This window comes from Gavia stellata, chromosome 12 (assembly GCF_030936135.1).
Source record: "Gavia stellata isolate bGavSte3 chromosome 12, bGavSte3.hap2, whole genome shotgun sequence".
In the NCBI taxonomy this organism is placed as follows: domain Eukaryota; kingdom Metazoa; phylum Chordata; class Aves; order Gaviiformes; family Gaviidae; genus Gavia; species Gavia stellata.
The window spans coordinates 20,621,574-20,648,693 of NC_082605.1; the positions used below are offsets into that span (position 1 = coordinate 20,621,574).

At 41.5% G+C, this 27,120-nt stretch overlaps 1 protein-coding gene across 1 annotated transcript; it reads right to left on the minus strand.

Moving 5' to 3' along the window:
- Positions 1-1,895: 1,895 nt before the first annotated feature.
- Positions 1,896-24,363, minus strand: EIF4E3 (eukaryotic translation initiation factor 4E family member 3). The gene is made up of 8 exons (XM_059823125.1): positions 24,325-24,363; positions 24,224-24,270; positions 14,343-14,415; positions 11,448-11,542; positions 9,381-9,441; positions 6,259-6,325; positions 3,828-3,983; positions 1,896-3,296 (listed from the first exon to the last, which is right to left on the minus strand). Exons 1-8 carry the CDS (start codon positions 24,361-24,363, stop codon positions 3,250-3,252), a joined length of 585 nt encoding a protein of 194 aa, XP_059679108.1. The 3' UTR covers positions 1,896-3,249.
- Positions 24,364-27,120: the final 2,757 nt, after the last annotated feature.

Sequence of the window (27,120 nt, forward strand, 5' to 3'; positions counted from 1 at the left end):
GAGATTTAGATCAGATATTAGGAAGAAATTCTTCACCATGAGGGTGGTGAGGCACTGGAACAGGTTGTCCAGAGAAGCTGAGGATGCCCCAACCCTGGAAGTGTTCAAGGCCGGGTTGGACGGGGCTTTGAGCAACCTGGTCTAGTGGAAGGTGTCCCTGCCCATGGCAGGGGGTTGGAACTAGATGATCTTTAAGGTCCCTTCCAACCCAAACCATTCTATGATTTTTGAAGTGGGGGGGGGGGGGGGGGGGCGGGGGGGTGTCATATAATCAAGTTCAATAAAGCAGATTGCCATGTGAAAGTAATAAATATTTAAAAGACTAAAAAAATTAACTGTTTAACATCATTTGGTATAAATACATCTGTGCTACTGAGATCAGTAGGGATGAAAGGACAGTTCAAATTGAATTCTACGAAGTCTTTAAATTAATGGCTGCAAAATTCCAATATGCAATTTCTCATGTTCCTGTAAACGTGCATTACCCATTTTGATTCAAGCCCAGTTTTGGATTGTGGCATACGATACGCTGAATTTCAGTCAGAAGATAGCCATCAACCCAGATTCTAAGTAATAATAACAGTTATCATCAGAATTAAGCCATAGAGAAAAAAAATCCCTAATTTTATAGACTAGGGATTTAGAACAATGAAGAATTGACAACAGTTCATAACGTGGACTTTTGTGGTCAACGTGCAGCTATCCTATCCTATGGCTAGGATGAAGTCTCTCTCAACCTCTATCCAATGTTCGAGCAGAGAGGTCTCAAATATAAAAATGCCATGCAAGGCAACTACATAAAAATAATTTCCTTCAATAGGATGAATAAAGTAATATCTTAAATGAGCAAGTTCCAGTGACATCACCAGATCAGCCACTTCTGCCAGCAGATCCAACTCTACTGAAGTCAACGTCTGTGCACAAAAATGAACCTGGATGAGAGATGAGAGGCTCTGGCTTGTTTCCAAAAGTAAAAGTAAGCCAAGGGTGAGGTATGTGATTAATTCCCCATTAGTATTCCAGTCACATTTCCTCCAAAGACAGGAAAGTATTTCAAGCAAGAAATCTTGCTCATCAAGCTGTTGAAAACGTTTTCCTCAAAGTTTTCCACGCCTCACTTCTCCAAAGTCACTTTTTGACTCTATCACGCAGGCCTGGAGGCTGTTCGTACCCATCACACCTGCAAATATCAGCTAGCACTTCACGGGTAGGTGGTGTCCTGAGGCCTCCCTCTACCCATTCCCTGGAAAAAGGGGAACGTGACTCATTGCAGATAAAAAATGAGGGTCACAGCAATGAGTTCACTTCACCTTGCAGGGAAAGCACCTTCCTCCATTCCCTTATTTCTCAAGGAGGTTGGGTATCTCTGCATGGGAGCCCATGGGTGACCTACAAGAGAAACTACACTGAGGTTCAATCCTGTTTGTAGTTAAACATAAATTCTTTTTTTTTTTTAAACAGATCTCAGACAATTTGGAGGTAATTCAAAGGGAGTAATATTTAGAAAAAGAAATCCTTGCAGCATTAGATGCATCTTGGAAAGTCACAGTGGTAAAAATTAATCTCAGTAAGGCCAGCTGGGATATTTCATACACTGTCACTGCAATAGTGTGAATTGAAAAACGTAATATAATTAAACTGGTAAAAAGTCTCTGCTTTTTACTTTGAAACCTCAATTTAACTGCATCTCAAAAGATACCTTGAATATGAACTGAATACATACAAGAGATACTACTAATAAATTTTAGACCTCCTTTCTGGTTTAACAAAATATGTAAAAATACTTTTAATCTATGAACAAAACATAGATAGCTTCTTACAAAATAAGTTTTACTGAAAAATACACAGGTTTTAAAAAAGCAGGTCTGGTAACATTTAATTTCAGAAAGCAATTACAGAAGCAAGACATTTGGATTTTAAAAAATCTGTTTAATTAACAATGCTCATTAACTGTGCAGTTTTAATTCATAAATACAAATGAAGTTGTAAAAAAAAAAATCACAAATGTGCGATTCTTATTTTTAAATTTATTTGATTTTAATCGCTGCCTCTTAATATACTAAAGATGTGGAAATCAGTGCAACTTGAACAGTTGCCAAACAAAAACCTCTTAACAATGAAGTAATGCTCAGTGGAGTGTACGTTCATCTCTACCTTGCAGCTTCTTCTTGTAAAAGGAACTACAGCAATCTTTGGTAGTATATTAAAACAAACCAACACCTCAAATAAGTAATATAGACAAATAATTAAAGATTAACACATTTTGTATATTCATATTCAGGCTCTAACACAAAATCCATTTCTTTTCTGTACTTTTTTTTAAAAAAAAGGTCACTTAGGAAGCCATGATGGCTTGAAACTACGTATGATGGGATCTCTTCCTTTGCACTGAAGTCAACAGCAATTCTGATACTGACCTTTGTGGGTGCAGACATGGGCCCTAAAATACTCACAGAAGTGTGAGGGATGGATCCAGTTAGTCTAATGCATTAGAAATGATTCATGACACTATCATGAATGTACAGAAAAATATCATAAGACAGCATACTATTAAAAAAATTCAAAAACCCATCCCCTCTTAAATAAGAGAGGTGCGGAGTTTGCAGATCTCTCATTCTAGTCTGAACAGGGGCTCTTCTGAAATCACTACAATTAAAACACTCGTTAACATCATCCCACGGAGGGTTAGTCCCAATATAAATGTGTTCTCTTTAGTCACTTGTTTAGTGAACACGTCACTATTTACTTTTACAGCCTGTGTGCCGTTGTCAGTGCAAGACCAGATTACATTGAATATTAGAATAAATGCAGTGCAATTTCTTTCTCTCTTGGGACAAAACCAGTGAGTAAATCTTAACATGATAGGAATGTTTTAAAATGAAAATTGAAAACACACTTCACCAAGCCAGTGAATCTTTGTGCACGTTTGCATTTAACTAAGTACAGTACAGAAGAAATTAAAGCCTGCTATCCTAATGAAATAGGAACAAATATAATCTGATTGAAAAAAACAAGTGGCCAAGATATCTTTTTAAAGAAACAATGAAAAACTAAAAAAACCCAACCAAACAAGAAGTAATGAATTGCAGTCAAGGCACCTGTTTTTTCCTCAGTTTCCCAGTCTGAAATGTTAGAAATGCAAAAGGGCCACTGCGTGTAGCACTTCTGCAGGGCTCCTACCATCCTTCTCCTTGTCCAGACCACCTTAAAACACCAAATAACAACTAATGAGCTTGGCACAGATTGCTCTTAATGTTTTCCGCATCGACCTTCAAAAGCGTGATGCTCTCTGTGTGCTAAGGAAGAGAGAAGGAAAAAACATTAAAAGAACATGTAAACTTTGTTGAGGAGTTGAAAAGATTAAAAGAGAAGACAATATATAAGCAGTCAAGGAAGACACAACATGCCAACAAGTGATCTTTGGAAATAGACTATTCTGATAATACATTTATACAGCGCCTAAGAGAAGAGATCCCTTAAAATCCTGATTGTAAATGGTTCCTCTAAATGAATACTTAAGTTGAACAGCACATAGTCTTCAGAGTTATCAAGAGATTTGTCTCACTCGTTTTGCAAATCAGGCATATTAAACGTGAAACCAAATACATTCTACAACTGAACTGAAAATATCTTATATTTTGAATGGTAACTAACTTTTACATTGAAGGGACAAAAACATGTATATTTAAGTAATAATTTTAATGCAATGAGAGATGCTACGTTTCCAAATGGTTAATGATGAATCAGGCGGGACATTCCCATGGAAATACCCTACCAGCATCTTGTTTCTCTATTGAAGGTGGAAATTAACAGTACAAAATACTTACATTTATAAAACACTGCTTTAAAAGATGTGTCTGGCAGAAGTTTATGTATCTTTTCCAAAACTTTTGCTTCACTTGCTAAAGAGGCATTCAAATTCCAGACTTGCACAACATCTTCACGGTCACGAACGCTGACACTAACCCCTATTACTTCATCATCTGCACAGAAGAGGAAGCATCATTAAAGAATACTTTAAAAGTGAGACATGTCTAATTTGATACTTATGTATTATGAAACAGTGCCCAAAAGCTGAACAAGCTGAAAAAATGAAAAAGAGCAATCTCCAGTGAGGAGAATACCAATGTTCAAACCAGACAAAATAGTTACCAGAAAGAAACAAACACTGTATTTATAGACACTATTGGAAATATTACCTCACAGTGGTTTTAATGAAGTGCCATTCATCTTTGCTATTAGCACTCTTATCCTTGATGAGAGGGGAATCACAAGACTCCCTTCAGTAAGGTTAGCAGTATAAACTACTAAAGGCAATTTACCTCCAGTAATGTCTATAAACAAAAATGGGGGGGTGGGGGGTGAGGGTGAAACTACTAAAACCCCAAAACCCCAGAAAGAGTACCTGGTGGAGATCAGACACCAACTTTTCCAAACTTTGCTCTCTTTTTCCTTCACATTTTGCCAAGGCAGCAACGGGGGGGGGGGGGGGGGGGGGGGGGCGGGAGGGGAAGAAAAAATAAAGCCCCAGTCAGGCTGCTGCCGCCAGTGTTGGTAACTCCGTGCTTCGCTGAAGAAGCCCTCTTCAGTGTGAGATTCTCAGGACACAGCTTTACAGAGAGGTCAGCCTAAGGCCATGCCGCAGCTGGGAGCGGTGGCTGCTGCCGGCAGTGACCTCCATGGTGCAGCTGCACAGTGAGCTGGGCACCACTAATCCCAAGGAAGGGGTCAGCAACAATAATGCAAAGGTGGTGTCAAGAACACACAGCTTAGGGGAAAGAACACCTCTGCAGACAGCAGAATATCATGTATTTGTTTAAACAGACCCCAAATCCACCCTGTCAGTATCAAGGGCAGGAACACTCCCTTCTTGTATTGGCACAATTACATATATTAAGGATTTTAAAAAGCAACTGTTAGAAATGTCTCTCGAAGCTCAAGGATTTGAGCCTCATATTCTGTTTCTTGCAATGAGAAATATGCTATTTGAGAAACTTGTTCAACAAAATTTTTGTAGAAGAAAACCAAAGCCACCAAGGTGAATATACCAGCAGCAGCCTACTGCAATATGCCTGCACTACCATATTAACTAGGTGTAAGAGAAACTGTTTGAACAGGTTTTGCTGAACTGCTCTGCAAACTCAAGAAACTCAATCTTTTCTCTGGAATGTTAAAGCAGTGGAGGAACACTCCTAACGGGATATTCACCATCACTGCAACAGCCAGTTTAATCAGATATTCACATTTATGAGTCAATATGGTCAAAAGAAGTGATGGAGAAATGTCATGTTAAACTGAAAAGTTAGTTTAATAACCAGCTCCCAAAACTCCGTTGCTCTAGGCCAATGGATCAGCAAGTTTGTCATTCGCTTCACCCAGAAACAAGAAACAGTTCTGTAACCAAACCTTAATGAATTAAATGGCCACAGACTCGTACTCACTTTTCATGACTAAGAAGTAGTGTCTGATGATCTATCTAAAGCCAGCTAGCATTCACAGTCCCTTCCTGGAGTCCATTTCCAAATGAAACATGCAAGCTTGCAAGCGTAAAGATGATATTTATTCTGAAAGCAACTTCATTAAATTATTACCTCTGACGAAAATCACACGTGACCTTCTGGATGATTAATGCCTGTTTTCCAGTAAACCAGGAAGGTATTTTAAGAATATTTATGTAAATTCAATTACATTAAAGATCACTTTGACCTAAGCAGTATTTTTAAGCAATATTGAAAATACTGCTTCAGGGTAGACTGCTAACCTGAGATTCATGAGAGCCAGGTTTGTGTTATGGCCTGACTCTGGGCTTTTAATGTCACCACAGGAAAACCACACAGCTTCCCTCTGCTTCAGGTCTGCACTAGGGCTTCCCTGACAACTCCTAACCCTGTTAGGAGAACCAGAAGGGACCGTGAGGGCTAATGGGAGCATCTATCTAATTTAGTTACTTCCAACAGTGATAGTATGGAAGTGTCACTTGGCGTTCCAGAATTCTGGCACTGTAGAATTAATATTAATCATTTAAATGCTGGGTAACAGAGACATTCAATAACTAGAAAACCTGCTGGCTTCCCAGAGATGCACAAGCTGTTGAGCTCGAGTCTTGTGCTAAGACAATCAGAATACCTCGTCTTCCTCCTAATGACAACAGGTATGAATATGATTTCCAGCCCTGTCCCCTATTTTTAGCAGTGTTTCCATATTCTGCATTCAAACTCGGTGTTTGTCATGCTAGCCTCAATCATTTTTAAAAGTTACCTGCTGCACAACAATCTGTAAACTGCTCTCCGATAGTTGCTAAGAGTAGCTCTTTCCAAACTGTAGCCTAAGGAGAAGAAAAAAAAAGTTACAATTGCATTATTATTTTTTAATTTAAAAGTTAGGTTTGCTAGCTCAGTTTTGAGTGCAAGAACAACTTTCTGAGGTTGTTTAGATAAAGAAGAGTATTTATTGTAAGTACATGCTTACATTATATAATTAATTTCTTCAATACAGTTGAGGCAAGAATCTAGACCCTGAAAATACATACTATTACACAGAATTGTTTTAATAAACATTTTAAATATTTAACAATAAGTTTACTTCTCTATATCTGTGTCCATGACTCATCCTGAATGCAGTAGTTAATGTAAAGCATGAAAGTAGATTTCTCCCAAGAATTTCCCATTAAAAAAAAAAGCAGAACGCTCTGCTTGTGATCATTTGTTTCTACAGGAAAGAATTACTAATCACTTTAAGAACAGTACCTGAAAACCCCACCAGTAAATTAAATTGATTTATATTTACACATCATCTCTGATTTGCCTTGACTATGAAATAAGTCCATCTTTCAACAAATTCAAATGCTCACTGGAAAATTAAAAGAGGGAAAAAAGCTATCTGCCACTTTTCTTTGGCTATGAGGCTAATTACACTGTTACTTGCTTTTGACACTTGTTATCACCTAAGCCAAAGCCCATACAAAACTTCAAATGTGTCTGGACCAACATAATGCTCCAAGCTGTGGGTTTACAGGGACAGAATATTTTATTTATTTATTAGGAGAACACATCAATATGTATATTGGTCTATATCACCATAATGACTTCATGATAAAGTACTTTTAAAGAATGTCTCTTCTGCTATATGAAGTTAGCTTGAGTTTTAGTAGTATTAATAACTCAACATATCAAATGCACCAGCTTAAAACAAAAAGCAAGCCGCCACAAAGATGGCAAACAAGTAAACTGCTTTAATGGCATTTCTGAGTACTCCTAAGCCATCTTCTAGGATACAAAGGATTTCTGTGGCTCATTATCATCTAATCCAATGCATCATATAAAGCTGTGCTACGGGAAGGACCACCTAATGCGATGGCTCCCAAGGCAGGGTGATGACATCAGCGTGACAGCCTCTGACATGGTGCCTTTCGCCTGCCAGTGGAACAGCTCGTATATTGATGATGGGACTGACCACGCACACTCTTGTTACCAGGCACAGTGCTCACTACTGTCAGTTGTCCTAACGGTCTCAAGGGTAGGAAGCACTTCATCCAGTAGTAAGCAGTTGCAGGATCAGGCTTATGAGGATCTAAAAGGTATTAGTTTTTAAAAAGTATTAGTTTTCATATTAAAAATTGGCATACAGAAGTGTCACTGTACACATGCAACAACATTTAAGTGTCAGTATTTTGTCGGTCAGTTTTTCATACCACTTGAGAGACTGGTATCTTTAGAAAAAACTACATTTCCCTCCCTCCACACCCTCACCAAGAGCTGCTATAGCATATCATCTTTTTGAGTTAGGTCTGTACATGATGGTTCATCTTAGCCAAGGAGATGCTGTGTGCACATGTGACAAAGAATGAAGCCAAAAAATGAGAAACAGGCATAAAGGAATTATTTATGCTATTTACAGAGGCACTAAAAGCTGACTGAAGTTCACCTTCAATTAAAATTTTCAGAAGTGACCGGGGACGCGTGGTGTGTGGTTTGAGAGATCAAAAAGTACCTTCATTTCAAAAAGGGGCTATCATTCAGCCTCTGAAAAAGAAGGCCTCTGAGGTCCCTAAATTCACCACCCAGTAATGCAGGCTCCCCAAACCACTTGTCACTTCTGACAATCTTCACACCTTGGATTATAAGAGGAAAAAGAAAATTTCAGTCTTTTCTGATCCCTTGGGACTGCAGAGGGGGAAAGCTGCAATCCACATACGGGGAAAAAGCCCACAGGCAAAAATCAATTAAATTTTGGCTGAAATTTCAAGTACCACCTTTCACCATTTAATGCCTTCTGCAAGGCTGTCACATTTTTCTGACACTTCACTTTTTGAGTTTAGAGGCCTGACCCAGAACACACTTACACACATAAACACCATGTGTGAAGAGGTCAAATATCCTCACTGTGACAGTTCACAGGAGAAGTTAGTCACATGCGTTTGATTAGGGACGCAAAGAGACACCCAATTATTTCAGCAGGGCTAGAAAGACGACATGCCTGAACAGACTGTATCTTTCACATTTTTAAATTCAAAAAAAAAGAGGGGGAAAAAATACAAGCAGTTTCACAAGATGCACACAAAGCAATCTGACAACTCACTGATGCCAAAGGGGATGATCCTACTTGACTTTTCTCCTTTAACCCCTACGCCCATCAAAAAACTCTCCTGGCCATACACTCAAATTAAAAATAAAATAAATAGGTGACTTTCTGACATCAGAGTGCATTAAGCTCACAATACAGACTGATGAGTGGCAGTGCAAGAGGGATCAGGAGAGAAGGAGCAAGATCTTCCCCCTTCCAGTGGGAGCAAACTATGAGATGGGATTAGCTATCGGTGGAAACAATGCCTTGGTCCGTGTTTAGCTACAGATAGTCACAGCGCTACTCACAGCCATATAGAGGAGCAAACAAGCAGTGCCAAGCAGAAACAGTCCTACTGAGCTTGACAGAGAGTCTAGGACCATTTCAGTGAAACGCTGAAAGTTGTGCTGGACTGCGTGTGTGGACTTTTGAAGAGCATTACTGTAGTTCCGGCTATAATTTAGCATATAATATTATCAGGAAAAGATTTTTCTTTGCATGCCTGTAAGCAAACAGTCTTGAGAAAAAAGGTGATTATAAAACACTGTGTTTCCAAATGGAAATGGAGTATAACACTGCAGCTTTCATTTGCTTGATAATACATCAACAAGTGTTATCAAAAGCAAGAGATATGGAATTAGCCGAAAATAAACTTCTGCTCATGGTCTTAAAATAAAAGGTTATAGACGTTAAAATAGTATTTGGTTGTTGTGTTGGATGATGTCAGAACTAAAAAGCTTTACAACAGCTTTATCAGATGGGGTTTAAAGAAACCCCCTTACTAAACAATGTCTAAGTAAAAAGTCAATATTACATACCGTACTTTCTTTAGGGACCTTCATTTTCCATATGCCTCCTTTGGCATTGCTTTCCTCTTCCCTGGTTATGGAAAACAGATCAGTAAAATAAACATTCATATCCACATCTAGATAAAGCTATGTTTGGGGTTTAATTTTCCCAGAAAAATCCCGTTTGAAATACAATTACTAATTCCAGGTAGCATGACTCAAGCTATGACTTCTGACATCAGAGATAATTCTTTCATTGTTCATATGAAGTGTATCTCTCAACACCTAATCCCTTTCCTGAGTGTTGTGTGTTGGAAAATACTTACATTTTCCCTGACTACAGACCATCTTTGAAGTGGCTGCACACTATATGGGAACAAGCCACAAAGCAATTTTACGTTTTACTATGGTAACCTTTTATTTTGGAAAAACTCTGGCATAATTTCACAGAAGCAGCTTATTACTCTCAAGTTTATCCAGTTTAACAAAAGAACATGAGAGCACTTCATTTTAGTTTTGTGACAGCTAGAAATTAATTGCCCTTATTAAAAGAAAGGCTGAAGCTGCCCAGGGTCAGGGCAGACATAACCATTAAACTGCCTTACAATGACAAAGCACAACGTACAAACCTGTGAGCTTCTCAAGTTTATTCTGTCACAATTCTTGTTATAGCATTTTAAATTAGGGCTTCTAGTTTCCTGTTAAAACTCTGTAAAAGTGAAGTTAAGGGAATAACCTAATATTAGTCTTTGGACTATCTAAGCCCAGTATGAGACCTATAGAGATTCCCCAGGGTCAACGGGCTCCCACCAATCCAGACAAAGACTGAGGAAAGGGGGGCAAAACTTTGGAAGGACATCTTCCAAAACCTGCAGTCCTCAATTCTTACTTCAGAATTTGTTTTTCTTCCTAGAAAACAATGCCACAATTAGCCAGTATACTGTAACTGTAATCTGAGAAAAAGCTTCTTGGCAGTAATTACCGAAACATTAGCAGGTTACTGATGCAATCAACCTCTTGCAATCCCTTTCCTAAAATATAGCACCTACATTTACTTTGACAGTCTTAAAACCGATGTAGTATTTTCAGAAAAGATCTTTGCATTTCACACCTTTAATAGTCACTTGCCAAATCAAAACTAAAAATAGAAAAAACAAAACCCGAAATGTTCTCACTCATCCTTACAAAGATATCAAGACCTGCACACAGTGGCCCAGTTGATTTACACAGACACCAATATTTCTTTCAAACCCAATTTAGCTGTCCTGACCTGTCACAGTATTTTTAGAACAATAATGTAGAACTTCAGATGCATTTCACTTGAGGAAATTACTTACTTCTTCAGTAGATTAGGACAGAAACCCCCCGTAATAAGTCACCACCCAGTTAGACATACTACGATCAAGTTAAAGAACTCTAATCCAATCACAATCTATGCAAACGATGCCAAAAAGATCAAAACTCTTCAGAAAGTGCTTAGGCTATCTAATTAAGATGTGACAGAACTGCACCAGGAAGAAGGTATGCAAAACTCAATTTCTGAAAGGGAAACCTCTACAAATGATACTTTATTCCATTACTATCCTACAATCAAGTAGCAATTTGCTGCAACAAATCACTTCATAATGCCTTAAGTTAGTTTTAACCCAAGGTATATGTGCATTTATACGCTTTTGCACAGGTGAATAACAGGTAAGGACCATCGGTCATCTGCATCATTATTACACTAGCTTCAAAGGAAAGAAGAAAGTTTGCAAGTTAAAAATAATTTAAATAGAAGTAACATATTCTGTGTATTCTTGAATTGAAATTCAGAAGCATATTTTAATTTCTTAATTTCTATTTCATAATTAAATTTCCTTCTTACATTTATGTTCAGAAGTGGACAATTAAATTACAGTCTGTGTTTTTAATAAAGACTCTTTAGTACAAGTCACTTTTAAGCTTAACAAGATATTTCTTTCATAGGTCTCTTAAGCTCAGGTGTTGTTCGCAGGCAACAGAAATGAGACACTCCTGTCCCACGTCTGCCTCCTTTCACCACTTCAGGTTTTTTCACTGCCCATTCCCAGAAATGTCTAATGATAACATACATACCAAAGCGGCCGTCTTTCTCCCCGCATTAAATGGTAGCTACATCTCAGAGGCAAATTTGTCACAGGAGGAATGTTGTTGTAGACACTCCAGAAATCCTTAAAAAGAAAAAATACTAGTTGCATTAACACAAAAGAGTAAGTTTCATGCAGATTTACTTCCTTGTTCATTTTCTCTAAAACAATTACATATCCCGCTCCTAGAGAACTGGCACCTTCAACGTTATAACAAAATGCTCTGAAAAGAACTTGTTGCAATTTCACTTCTACTTTTTTTTTTTCCAGATGCCAATTCAGCATAAGGCGGAGGTAGAAAGAAGGGAAGCAGTTGAACTATGGATTACTTTAGAATCAAAGTCCTTAGGAATAGAGAAAAAAAAAAATCATCAAAATCAGAGTTACGCTAAGTGTAGCAGAACAAACCAGTACATAAAACTTTCTTAGCATATTAAAAATATATACTTACATCAAATATCCACCTTGTTTCACTTCAGACTAGTCTAAAACTTCATTATTTTCTTGAGTTACAAAAACACCACGAACAATAATTCTGTTGAACTAAATGCCTAACTAGCAATCTTTGTCTAGATCACAGTCAAACGTTTCAACCAGATGCAAAGAACTTGAGACGCACATATTAATACAGGAATGGGGGAGAAATTAGAAGATCCAAGTTACCAGGAACCATTGGATTACTTCCCAGCGTTTCTGCTGGTAAAAGCAGAACCTGTCATGTATGTTTGGGGTGGATAAAAGGCATCCAAAAGCAGTGGTGAGCAACAGGGAGGGATTGTTGAAAGATCCCAATCCCCTTTCTTCTTTATCCAACAGCTGGGAATAAGAAAGGATTTTTAAAGACTTGTGTTGCATCAACATGCAGTGATGCAATATTAAGCATTAGTACAACTTATTAAGTATTATCTAATACTTAATCATTAGCACTACTTTAGAAACAAAGAATGCAACATTATGTGATAAAATTTTGTGGCTCTTGGCAAGTCTACCTACCAGCCGTTACCATTACCCAGTCATGAGAAGAGATGGAAGACTATTAAAAATACAAAAAATTGGTATGAAACACCCATTTCAACTTTCATCTGACTTTTACCTAGTTGTGTGCCCAACCCCTAAAGCTACTGACAGAAGTCGAAGGAGCAGAGCTATGCCAGCAGATGGTTGTGAAAATATTTGAAAGCTGTTGTGTCCTGAACCAGGGACATTGGAAGGTTTTGGTTTTCAAACATCTTTCAGGTGGTACAGACTGGCATTCCTCATTGACTAGCTACCGCCCATGAAGGACAGTGATGAAGTTAATGAAGATTTTGGGTTTGCTTCCCCAAGGAAGATCATATGCATATGATAGCACAGTAAGACATGTTACGGGCCACACTGCTAGCTTCCGATAACCTCATCCAGACCATGAGTCTTCCCAGAGGACCTGAAAGAGTTTTTTGTGTTTTAAACCCTAACCCGACGAGAAAAAAACGTCAAGTTCTTCAGCCAAAAAAAGCCTACCATTTAAGGTGGGTGCTAGTCTCTTCTCCCAAGTAAGAAGTGATAGGACAAAAGGAAATGGCCTCAAGATGCGCCAGGGGAGGTTTAGGCTGGATATTAGGAAAAACAACTTCACTGAAAGGGTTGTCAGACACTGGAACAGGCTGCCCAGGGAGGTGGTGGAGTCACCATCCCTGGAGGTATTTAAAAGACCTGTGGATGAGGGACTTATGGACACAGTTTAATGGTGGACTTATCAGGGTTAGGTTTACAGTTGGACTTGATCCTCTTAAAGGTCTCTTCCAACCTAAATGATTCTATGAAATAATGAAGGCTAGATTCACAGTGGGAAAACAAGTAACACCAGATACTGCATACACCAGTCCGTGGTCTTAAGTTGTCCTTTTTTCAACAGCAACCATCGCAGCCATTTTTGAAACAAACCCACTTCTGTTGTCAACTTTAACTTCAGAGTGTCACTTCATTGCGTGACCGATGGGGACATTCTGCTGATAGGGAGAGGTGAGAGGGACCCTCTCCCAGGGGTCTGCAGGACACTTCCATCCTTCATGCCAAAGTACTTCCACTGATAACCTTGTCTCCAGAGCCAATTTGTTTCTTAGGCCAATTAGCTGGGAAGAAATATCTCATGCAATATAACAACTTGTGCAGACGTTAATGAGAAAGCCTTATTTAAAACTTTAGTAGATCACTCGGCTGGGCTCCTTCAAAGAGAAGGTTTTGGCATTACTTTAGAATTTCAGAAATTAGTGAAGTAGAGTCAGCTTCGCATTAAGGCAAGACAAATTCCAAATCACTACACTTCACGCTAACTGTGGTATTAAAACAGAAATGCAATTTTACTTGCAAGAGATGCCCACTGCTTGGCACTGGCAGATGATACAGAGGCATGCAGAATCTCTCATTGCTGCAAGTATTGCATGATTTAAAAGTACTTGAATTCAAGTCAGTTTGCTAGAATCTTTTTTAAATTCATGCTCAAGGAGAAAAAGAAGAAAAAAAACCCCACATAAGCTGTAAGTTTTAGTCTTTGTGTAATAATTTTCTGTATTTAAAAAAAAAGGAGAAAAAGGCAGGAAAAATATTTAAAAATACATCAGCTTAACAATCCAGTGGAGGCAGAAGTGGAAACTCAGGAAGATTTAAGAAGTGGGGGCTTGCCTGATCAATCCAATATGCTTCCTCCTTTCCTGGTCTGGAAAGCCAAATGAAATTCAAACAATGACAAAGTAATACCACACACAACCAAGTAACACTCACGTTTCATACCACAGGTAAGCAAAGCTGCAACTGTGACTCATCCGGATGAGGAAAAATGAAACGTAAGGTGTGAAGTTACATGAATAACGTGTGGCAACTCCTATAGCAAAGCTACACACCTTACCTGCACTGTTTGTACTGTATAAATCATCTTCAAATTTGATGCACATTCAGCCGCTGTCGTCCCAGGCAGTGACCTTGACAACAAAGTAGAGATTAATAAAAATATTGATTTTTATCAAGGGGGTAGAAGGGAGATGGATGGGGAAAGTGAATCATATGATTGTGAAGTTGAAATAGTCACACGTCAAAGTTGCATAATAAACTCCAATTCCAATTATCATCACAGAATCATTAAGGCTGGAAAAGACCTGTAAGATCATCGAGTCCAACCATCAAACCAACCCCACCATGCCCACTAAACCATGTCCCGCAACGCCATGTCCACACATTCCTTGAACACCTCCAGTGATGGTGACTCCACCACCTCCCTGGGCAGCCTGTTCCAGTGTGTCACCACTCCCTCCGTAAAGAAATTTTTCCTAATATCCAGCCTGAACCTCCCCTGGCACAACTTGAGGCCATTTCCTCTTGTCCTATCACTTGTCACTTGGGAGAAGAGACCACCACCCACCTCCCCACAACCCCCTTTCAGGCAGTTGCAGAGAGTGATGAGGTCTCCCCTCAGCCTCCTCTTCTCCAGACTGAACACCCCCAGCTCCCTCAGCCGCTCCGCATCAGACTTGTGCTCCAGACCCCTCACCAGCTCCGTCGCCCTTCTCTGGACACGCTCCAGCACCTCAATGTCCTTCTTGTAGTGAGGGGATCATGAATCATTTAAAGATAGGAACTCCAGTGCTTTTATACTTTTGGATAAATTAAGATATTTTTTAAATGTTTTGATTAAACAGGTGCATTAGGAGTTCTAACCCAAGAGTAACAGTGTTCCTGCTAACAGCCACCCCAGGTCCTTCTGCTGTCAGGCGTCCACAGAAGTCCTGCAGTTCCGAGGCCAAGGCCCAGCAGTACGGGAGGGCCACGCTCCGATCCCGGCCTTCTTTTTAATTGCATTTAACACAACCCAGAGCCCACTTTGGGCGTTTCGAGACCCTCTCCGCGTTTCATACTTTTAAAAGGACAGCTCATTCCGGGGGTTTGCCTACCGAGTGACTATTTCCCGCGCAGCCGCCGCCGCCCGCAGCAGAGGCCGCCAGGTGGCAGAGGCGGGCGGCGGCGGGGGGGGGGAGCGGGCGGCCCTTCCCTCAGCCCCGCGGCCCGGCCCCGCGCTCGCAGGGCCTGGTCGCACCCGCGAGAGGCTCCTCGGGATCCCCGGGGGGATGGGACACGCGTGGGGGCTGAGGAGAGGCCCAGGTCCCAACGGAGGGCTCTCTCTTCTGGCGCGGTGAGCCGTGTAACCCAACGTGCGCAGGAAACCCCCAAGGCCTCAGGCCGCTCTTCCACCACCAGCATTTATTTCTTCAAGCCTCGTCTGCTACCAGCACTTCCCAGAAAGCCAGAGGTCCTTGGGTCGGTTTCATCGCCAGACCTCAGCGTTACACAGTTTAACTTTTCTAGCTCCCCCTCATCCTGCCTGTTCCCAATTCCCACCCGGAGCTGCTCCCTTGAGGCACACACAGCACCGACTGCACCCCACCATCTTAAAGGTCTTTTCCAACCTGAACGATTCCATGATTACAACCTTCGTCACCACTCTTCGGTGCGTGCGACGTGGGACGGTGCGTCCACATCCCCAGACACCGCTGGCTCCTGTCACCGCATCGTAACACCCACCTTACCGTTCCCAGCACACGCCCCCACAAGCACAATTTGGGGGCAATGAGGTCAACATTGCTAAGGCGCATTCCGTTTGTTAGAACTGGAAACATTTTTTTCCCCCCTTCAGAAGCTGAAGTAGGATTTCTAAAGAAAAATGAAAATCAAAGACAAAGCAACCTCCCATTGCATCTCAGAAGAGGAAACAAAAACGTGTAACACGACTAAATCTGGAAACAGAAGCAACAGAGCAGATTTAAGGAAACAGAGAGAAAAAAAATACAGTTGTTGCTCAGGTACCTGAAAGGATAAGGGTAAACCAGATCTCTGTAACCCTCCCATGAATGTGACTGTTTGCCCTGATACATCTGATCAGCATGAAATGTTGAGGAAAACACTGAAGTAACTCCCAGTTGTTACAGATACAATTCAGGCTCTGAGGCAAAAACTAGATACTCATGTAAAGGGCGAAATTTGATATGCAAAACTACTGAAACAGCATCACAACTTCAAAACTTTTATAATAGCGCCAAGGTTTTTTGAAGGCTTCTATTAAAGTAAGTTATTTTCAAAATACATACAAAACGAGCAGAGAAAGCCCTCTCAACTTCCTCAGTATAGAACAGCCAAACTAACACCTACTTCACTACTTGCCTGTTAATCACTAGACATAAGAGTACATTGCAACGGTGGATGTGATGAGAAAACAGTGTTACATGGCCAAATTTAAAAAATCTATTTAACTAGTGGTTATAAAAACAAACAAACAAAAAACCCCCCAAGAAATCACTATGGTGAGGTTCTAGTCCTGGGGCTCATGAACTAGGAAAACTCCCATGGGAAAACTGATAACTTGAAAACAACAACAACCAAAACTTTCATCAATGTGCTCAAAAGGAATTATCATAGTAAGGATTTTTTATTTTTTTTTAGATGGCCTTTGAATGCACAAAAAAAAAAGTAGTAAATTGAAACAGACAGAAAACTTTGCAGGTGATATAACTGTGTTTGTCAGTAGGGAGTAGTGGATTTGCAACAAACTACCCCTTGTTTTTAGCTTGGTGCTGACAGAAGTAGCACCTCTCTACTAAGCTTCCTTTCACATGTTATAGAATACAAACAAGCAAAACCTGAGGTAACTTTGCCTCTTCATGTCTCACACCACTGTCCAAGAAATTATGTCTCTTAGGCACTACTTCTGCCAGTTTGCTAACTTAGTAGTCACCAATGCATATGGGATTAACGTTGTGGTACAGCGCGTAGTATCATCACTCCCTATATTCACACTGATACTGCCATGGAGATGCTGAGATAGTAAGGTCTATTCAAATAAAAGATTAAAATCTATTCTCTAACGATAGCCTTCAAAGGTTATCTAGATAATCATGGTAGCCATTTAGTAAATTCAATGCCATTTAAAAGAGCAGCTAAGAAAGACAGACAGAACATTCCACTCTGAGGTCACAAAATGGTTGTTTTTGATAGTTGCAAATAACATTTTCCAGAGAAACTATGTGACCAGCTGGCAGAAAACACCAGCCCACGAGCAAATTATCTGTTTTAAAAGGTGAGTGACCATTTATTTCTAATAACCTGCCTGGCAAGTGCTCCATGCCCACAAGATTACATGGCGTTATTTCAGCCTTTCACCCAGCTCTGGAAAGTGTCATTGATTTATAGCTATGAGCATGAACCCCCAAACTTTTTTATTTAAAAAAAATAAAATTGAAGGGACTGCAAGTGAGAAAATGATGACACGCATTAATTTAAAAGTTCGGGATCATTTGCAGCAGAAATTACATCTGCAATAATTTGGTTTAATGGGTAAGTCAAAGACAGTATTTTAATCACAGCCACACACCCAGACAGATAGAAGGAAAAAATCCCAGAATTTCCTGCAAAGTTACAGATTGCTGACAAATCTGAACCGCAGTGATCCCACGATAGCTATCCAAAAACTCAGCAGATCAGCACGAATGACAACTGAGTGGGTTTTGTGCCTTGAAAAACCATGAAATTGTGATTTTTTTTTTTTTTTAACTGCGTACTGTTGTGGTTTAACCCCAGATGGCAACTAAGCACCACGCAGCCGCTCGCTCACTCCACCCCGGTGGGACAGGGGAGAGAAGCGGAAGAGTAAAACGGAGACAACTCGTGGGTTGAGATAAAGACAGTTTCAGAGGTAAAGCAGCAGCCACGCACACAAGCAAAGCAAAACAAGGAATTCAGTCACCACTTCCCATCGGCAGGCAGGTGCGCAGCCATCCCCAGGAAAGCAGGGCTCCGTCACGCGTAACTGTTACTTGGGAAGACAAACGCCATCACTCCGAATGTCCCCCCCTTCCTTCTTTTTCCCCCAGCTTTATATGCTGAGCGTGACGTCCTATGGTATGGAATAGCCCTTTGGTCAGTCGGGGTCAGCTGTCCCGGCTGTGTCCCCTCCCAACTTCTTGTGCACCCCCAGCCTACTCGCTGGTGGGGTGGCGAGAGGCAGAAAGGCCTTGATGCTGTGTAAGCCCTGCTCAGCAATAACGAAAACATCCCTGTGTTATCAACACTGTTTTCAGCACAAATCCAAAACACAGCCCCATACTAGCTACTGTGAAGAAAATTACCTCTACCCCAGCCAAAACCAGCATAGTACACAGAATAGGTTTAGATTAAGTTAGCAGAAATGGCAGATGACTTCCAATCAAAGGCATCTGTAGAAACTCCTATTTCTGTAACTCTTCCAAAAAACACTACAAGCTAGGAGTAGTAAGAGGGTTGTGTACTTTGCTAAAAACCTCAATACACATGCTACTACAAAACAGGAACCCTGCAAATACTGACCCTTGAAATGAAGCTATTACAGGATTCCTCCCTTTTGGATAATTTTACTCCCATCGACAATCAAGTTAATCTGATAAGCCATACCGAACTGTCAATTATTGCCATGGTGAGCAATTAATTTCCAAGTAACTCAACAGACACTGTAAATCCCCATGAGTATACTAACAGGAGGGGACAGGTCCTCCCAGCTGGGTCACAAGCAACAGCCAGACACCAACAGCTCTTCTGGGGATGGAGATAGTTGGTCTGTCGCCACACCACCTGCCAGTGCACATCTGGGCTCCCCACGGAGGGTCTGCACATAAAATATTCAACAGTTCTCCTGGCCCACCAGTTCTGTGCCCTGTGATGCCACTTTGCTGCATCTTCAGAATCTCTAATGGAGAAATTTTAGTTCAATATCAGGAATAATACAGTTGCCTAATCAGGCCAGACCCATCATGCCACATCTCACAGTAAACCGCCTGTGCATCAGTTAAAAGTGGAACATGGGAACAGGGATAACCTACGTGAACTGAATCCTAATGCCAGCTTGCTTTGCTACTCTTTCATTATTCCAGCACAAATACATAACAAAGGATACAAAGATAAATTCCATTGTTTTGTCCATGAATAAACCTCCAGGTGGTTGCGCTTATGTTAATGTCTGATGCTGAACTATAGCTCTTCTGTTTCCCTGCAAAGAATTAAGGATAGAAGTTTTTTCATACATGCTCACACTGGCCTTTGTTTCCCAGTGGGAATCTCATCACAGCTTTAGCGGGAGCTTTAAAGGCTGCCGAGCACTTTTGAAAATACCACTGTAAGTGCTTAGCTGCAACTGCTTTTGGTATAAATAAGCAAAATATTTACTTACAAAGCATAAACTCAAAAACATGCTGTGGCAACTAAATAAATCTGATAATCCATTCTGAATACAAAGTACCGATTTCAAGCCATCAAAGCCTGTCAAAATGCATTTACTGGGTTGAATGTTCTTACAATATTAACCATCATTTTTTGTTGTAAGCCACCTACTCATGAGCTTTAATAGATGAAATAGATGATCCTAGATAAATAAGATTTTGCTATAGGGCAGAAGGGAAATTATTAAGCTTAGTTTCAAATATCTGATGTGTTATGAAGATTCACAATTATTATGAAAATGGTTTGGTTATCAGAATTTATCTGCCAAACTTTATTTATATAGAACTCATCAGTGTAACATGGAGAGAGAGAAATGAGCACATAAGGATAATACGTTTATGCAAGAATATTTTCACTTTCCTGGAATAGACTAATAACATTACATTATATTTGACAATGTTTATAAGCATATTCTTCCCCTCACAAAGACAGAGAAGAATTAAACTATTCTTGCAATAGAAACAAAATTACCTAAAAAGCACTGTTGAAGTCAGGCGAGAAGACAAGGCAGGCAGGCCACTACCCTGCAATGCGATCTGCACTGCTGCACGCTCAGACTTCCACGGAAGCAAGTGCATCTTTGACAAGGTTTGTCTAGAAATGAGACTTCTGTACTAGGCTTTTGTGTGATTGTGCTTCATTTCTGACAGCACTGATTTGTATAGAAGGGTGCTGGTATCTTCCTCGCTGTTAACTGAAAGCGGTCTGTCAGCAACGCTGGCAGCTCAAATGCAGTTAGATCTTCAAAAGATGACTTTGTGTAAGAACGTGCAAGATCTTCATTATTGCATGTGCATGCACACACATTGGACCGAAAACTGTTCCCACTGACAAAACCTCAGGCTTCTCGTTGTGAGGCTGAAAAAAAAAATCATACAGCTACTAGTACCAGTATGTTCGCTGCGTTATTTTGATAGGGGAAGGCTTACTTGGTGTAGCATTAAACATCAGATGGCATATAATACCCAGGCTAAGTGACAGTCATGATTTGCAAGGTTTACAAAGTAGGATGTTTGCATCATGCCCATACATAAATCAAAAAGCATAATCAGCTTCCCAGCTTTGTACTTACACAAAGATCACACCCAGATCCACAACCCCAAATCCTATTCAGGGGTGGTTTCAAGCGCCTAACGTGGCTTGTTATCCAGGACAGTCCAGCCTTTGATGGTCATTTCACTTGACTTCTCCTTTTGTGCAATCCCTGTGTTGAATGCGCTACACAACATGAATACAGTGACCAGATTTGTAATCCTTGTTTTTAATTTGTTATATTCAGTGATGCATATTGACACTTGGTTGTAAGAAATTGAAGGACTAGGCAGTGTAGCAAAAACCAGAAAGGCACCCTTTCATTTCAAAGCCAGAGGCCACTACAAGCAGGACCCTGCAGCAGCGCAGAGCCTCACTGATACAGGCAGAGTGTGAAGAGCCACCAGCATGGATCAGTTTCCCAAGGTGGCAGCAAAGGCATCTGCAAGACTTGCTGAAATTCCCCACGCCCAGTAACGTCACTGCATGCAAAAGCACCACAAATGAGACATGTAGGTATGAACTTGGAAACCTGCAGAATGGACAAATGAAATGGCAGATCTAAACTCCCGGTGTCAAAACTTTCAGCACGTGACCTTAAAACATTTTAACATTTAAAAAGGAAATCTTATTTCTCTTAAAACACCTGACAGCTTCTCTGAAACTACTGACCTGCGAGCATTTGAAGATCATAGATAGGATCTTATTTGTCACACTGGTGAATAATATTCTCCCAAATGCTTTCATCATGCTCACTTTCCTAAAGCATATACGGGGTAAGATACAAGAGAGCGGTATCAGATGGTTACTATTTCAGACACACATACCAAGAAAGGCTTAGCACTTACAGGAAACGCTGATGCCCCGTGACACGTGCGAGATAACTGCAATGAACCAGAACCCGGTCACAGGATCTGAGCCTCCAGATGTTAAGCCTGTGCCAGGCATTCAGAGAAACAAGTGCTGATGTAGATAAAACAAAGGCATTTACTTCGAAAGCAGGAGATGTATTGAGTGACACTATGATAAAAGCAAGATCATGAACCCCAAGGGAACCCCTTGGTAGCATATCACCAGTTGCCATAGAAAGTACTGCTTAGCTGATGGATATTTATTTTAACAGTGTGACTTAATGAAAAGATACATTTTGGAGATGTTAGCATGTATGTCATGGATCTCTCTCACAGTAATGTAATAGAAAAAGATAACTACACATCCATCTCAACATCTATTTATCCTTAGCACCACTTCTTGCTTTTCAGTCCAAGTGCAGGGTAAAATGTAGTAGCAGTCAAAAGTCAATACCATCTCATGAGGAAACATCACTGCTCCATGCTAAGTATTACTGAAGTTAGATAAAAAAGTGCCCACAGTTATCTTCTATGGAAAGTCCACCGTATACAAGCCTAAAGATTTCCTTTTTAACCGTTAAAATGTTTTAAGGTCATGTGCTAGAAGTTTTGACACCAGGGGCTTAGATCTGCTGTTTCATTTGTCCATTCTGCAGGTCTCTTCTCCCAAGTGACAAGTGATAGGACAAGAGAAAATGGCTGTAAGTTGCGCCAGGGGAAGTTTAGGCTGGATATTAGGAAATATTTCTTCACTGAAAGGGTTGTCAGACACTGGAACAGGCTGCCCAGGGAGGTGGTTGAGTCACCATCCCTGGAGGTACTTAAAAGACCTGTGGATGAGGTGCTTAGGGACATGGTTTAGTGGTGGACTTAGCAGGGTTAGGTCTATGGTTGGGCTTGATGCTCTTAAAGGTCTTTTCCAACCTTAATGATTCTAAGCAATGATCCTTCCATTAAATCAACGTGGGTGTACCAACAAATGTCACAGCCACTTCTGTAGGACTCTGTAGAGAGACATGAACCTCCACATGCTGCAGTAAATGAAGTTCATGGTTGTATCTCTTGTGTGCTTTTTAATGCCTTAAGTGTTTTTTTTAAATGTATGAAGCACACCTTGTTTGCTGTCATTCTTGTTCCCTGACATTATTCTATCACCGTTGCTGATGACAAAACACAGAGTTTTGTATATATATGGTCCCACTGTTTTTTTCTTATACATACACTCTTGGTTTTCTAAGTTAAGGTACAACAATACTACCTAATTAAATGCACATATATGTGATCAGAAAGAAGAAAAAGAAAAAATGTATAGAATAACTGGATTTTTAAGAGTCTAAATCACAGTGGAAGCAAGACTTAGGAAAAGAAAAAATCATGCTGCAACTCAGGAACTTGAAATGGATTTTAAGTTCCCACATTGATTATAAAAGATGCTTATCTCCATGTGGCTTGTGTAAACAAACAGATCTGGATGGTAGCTTGCTTAAGCAGCAGTCTGAATGGTGCTTTTTGAAAACAAACAAACAGAAAGCCCAACCATAACTACATCATGGGTTCAAAAGGATTAACCAGAAATAATTTGTGGGGTTATTTATAAGATTTGATTTGCAGAACCCGAGAATATTTGTGCACTTTCAACAGTTTCTCACCATTTCTGTGTCATGAGTTGAAGTTATAAAAAAAAAAAGGGGGGGGGGTGGTTACCAGTAGTCTGAGGCAGTATGTTCAGTGGCAGAAAGGCTTATGAAGGAGAGAACTTTCCTTCTGGCATGGGGGGAGAGGAGAAATACAACAGAAAATTGAGAAAAGAAGATGATTAGAGAAGATTAGGAAAGGTAGAAGATTAAAAACAAGATACACACTAGAAAAACAATATCAAATTCTGGTTTTAAACTTTCTATTTCAGTTTTGCCTTTGGTACTTTTCCCCTGTGCCTAGCAGTATGCACCATGGGGGTGAGCTCCCTTTGCAGCACCTTTCTGTGGCCATTAGAGACTAAAACTTCAAGCACGTGAAATGCAACATGACTAGATGAACATTGCATTTAATTAATAAGTTTTAGCTAGTCCTTCGAAACAGCTCACCTCAGATTTTAAGAACTGATCGTCCACAGGAGTCAAACCTGACTATTAACGAGTTACAAAGCCTGACACGTCTCGGCCAGGTCGGTGGGACTCGCTCCCCAGCGACGGCCAAAGCCTGCAGCAGCCGAGCACAACCTTTACCCTTCTGTTCCCGGGGCTGGCAAGGGCCAGGTCTAAATTTAGAGTTTAAACCACCACGGACGTGGCCTGAACCAACGCGCGTCCGTTGAACTACAAAACCGAAAGCGTTTCCGAACCCCCCTGCGTGAACTGCCTCCCAGAGAAGGCTAACGCTGGGCAGAGACGTCCGCCGGCCGCCCTCACGCAGCCACTTTTCCCCTCGGCAGCGCAAGATCAATCTCCCGGTGCCCAATCTGTTCGACGAGCGAAACTGGCAAAGCGCAGAGATGCTTTCCACAGACGGATTTTGGGGGTTCCGCCCCCGCCCCCCCCCGCCGCCGCTTTAAGCTCCCCGCCCGGGTCGGTGCGTGCCGCAGTGCCGCCGCCCGCCCCCCGGCCCCACTCACTTGTCCAGCCAGAAGGTCCAGGGCGAGTGGAGCGGCAGCCCCGCCGGCTCGGCCGCCTGCCCGCCCCGCCGCCGCCGCCGGCCCCGGCCCCGGCCGCCCGCCGCCTCCCGCTCGCGGCCCTCGGGGGGGCTGAGCGCCATCTCCCTGGCCGGGGCGGGGGGGGGCGAGGGGCGGGCCGGAAGGCGGGGAGGGGAGAAGGGACGCAGCGAGGGGGTAGGGGAGGACGGGGAGCCGGGCAAGGGGAGGGACGCTGGAGAGGGGTGAGCGGGGCTCGGGCAAGGGGACGAGGGAGAGGGGAGGGACACAGCCGCAGGCAGGGGAGGGGACAGATCCGCAGGGACAAGGGGGCCACAGGGCCAAGGGAGCGGACAGACGGCTGGCTGAGGGGAGGAGGGAGCCATGGACACGGCCAAGGGCCCATCTGGGAGCACGGGTGGCCCAAGAAGGGGCCCTGACCCAGCACATGGACTCACCCCCAGCCACGTCTCTGCCCCTCCTGGGGGGCACAGCAGAGGGGAAGCGTTGATCTGCTTCGTTACACCTTCACGGGCACCCACGGCCGTAAGGCGTTTAGGCGGGCAGGGTACCCAATGCCACCATCCTGCACGGAGCACGCTGCTAGCGGGCCCTTCTCCGCACATGCATGGATCGCACCGCAGACCTGATGAGGCTCTGGGGCTGCCTTTCTAAGAGAATAACCTTTCAGGCTCAGTTTGGCTTGGCAATGCTGACCGGAAAACTAAATCGCTCTAAAAATCCAAGTTTCAGGACACAAAACCTTTGCACGTTCACAAAATGAAAGGATGAGTACCGTGCAAACTGACCATGGATGGAGACAGTAATGCAACAATGAACCTTCCCAGACCTGGGGAGGGATAATTTATTTGTCTTCTCATCTTCTCTACAGCCTATTTAATTTACATGCTTGATTTTATAGGAGATATTCCTCATAATCCAGCACGGACATGTGCTAAAAACCCCACGTTATTTTTATAATAGTATTTTTTAAATTAAGATTCTCCCCAGTGGGACTATGCACAGTAGTAAAGTTAAACACCCACATAAGCGATAGCAGGATCAAAGACCATGAATCACATAAGTTTTCTTGCAAGCACATTTAGTAGGATGAATAATTTTATATATACTTCATCCTAAAAGAAAAATCAATAAAGACACACTCCTTTAAAGAAATAAAAATCTAGCAGTAAGAAAGGGCAGAGATCACCCATAAGAAGCTGTCTGTACAGTGACAATGAAGAAACAAAAAAGTTAATGATTATGTTGTGCAGATGGAAAATGCTAACTGCTAAGCCAAATTAAATAAGATCTGGAAAATGAGTGGCACCATCTCTTGCAATTTAATTTACTCCTCTTTAAATAGAAGGCAAGATAATGACCGTTTGGGAGAGCTTGGAATCTAAAAATTCATTGGTATGCCCACTCCAAGCTTCCTCTCTCTATTTTAATGGTGAGCCCAGCAAAAATGTTAATCCTGAAAAAAACCCACAGTAAATGGCTGTATCTAGGCACAGATTTTCTCAGAAGAGCTGGAGAAGACAGGAGGAGAGGAGGGGAGTGCTAATTTCTTGTGACCCTGAAGGGCCACGGCTTGCCTCCATGCCTGCCGTTGACAGCCTCCATGCCTAACACATTTTTGGTGTCTTCTGCTGAGGTTATCAACAAAATACTAATTTTTGGCTATGCAGCAGCATCGCTCTGGAACTAAGGCCAAACCCACTGGAGTATATTATAAAAACTAACTAACTTTGACTCCAGCACCTGCCTCTGACGGGAACCACACGCTTCAGTGAAAACCTCCAGAATCCATTATCAGAGAGCTGCTCATCATTTAAAACATTATAGCTCAGGTTGAAAACAAATTATTCTGTTATAAACAATCTGAGCTGCAAGGAACAATACAGAAGTGCAATCCCTACACCTCCGAGACACGGAGCGAGTACCAGGCGGCAGAGCCTGTCATTATTCCAAATGAGACATGTAAAGCCTCCATTTATTTCTTGTTTACATCAGTAAGTACCAGGCTTCACAGTGGCACAAGGTACGTTGTGGGAATCTCAACTAACAGTAAATTAATCTGGTTGTGGAGGAAGGGCAATCACAGGATGCATTGAATTAGCACATCCTTTGCCTACAGATATTTCTAAGAAGTCGTGACACAGAAGCAAAAATGAGTCTCCTGAGATAGAGCTCACAAGGAAAAATGATGGTGAGAACAGCCTCCTGATTCTGCTTAGCCACCTCCTGCTGCCAGCACACCTTGAATAAAATCAGTTCAGAGATTAAAAGTCCCAGGAAATTATTAGCATTTTCAGAGAGATATTTATATGGCTTTCATTAAAAATTTATTTTATTGATATTTGCCATATATCGGGAAGGTGCCTTTTTAAAGAAACCCTGGTGATGCCTTCTGCTATGCTTTTGTACCTTCTCAAGCAGATTTACCGTAAACAAACTGTGTTATGGTACAGTCCTATGCTACAAGATGCTGTAAAGGTGAAATGAGTTGCTTAAAGCTCACCACCATGGAAGAGGCTCCTGACTCCATTCCTTACACCTTCTCCCAGGCATCCCTTCCTTTTCCTTGCAGAATTCTCCAGGTAAACAGGTAATTTTCTGCTAAGGCCTTATAAAGCAGGGCTGTGTGTCTGAGAGCAGGAGTCAGCCAGTAGATTAGCTCAGCTCATTTCAGATGGGTAACAGCTGAAAATTTTCCAGGTAACAATTGTGGGGGAAAAGAAAAACCTGGAGTGGGAAAAACTGTTCTGCCCCATGCTGTGTGCTCCTAGCACTGCTTTTCTGCACCTAGTTTCAAGCACCTGAACCTCTTTGCCACAGCAAAGGCCCAAATAGCTCCACATTGGGGCTAATTAGAGCTG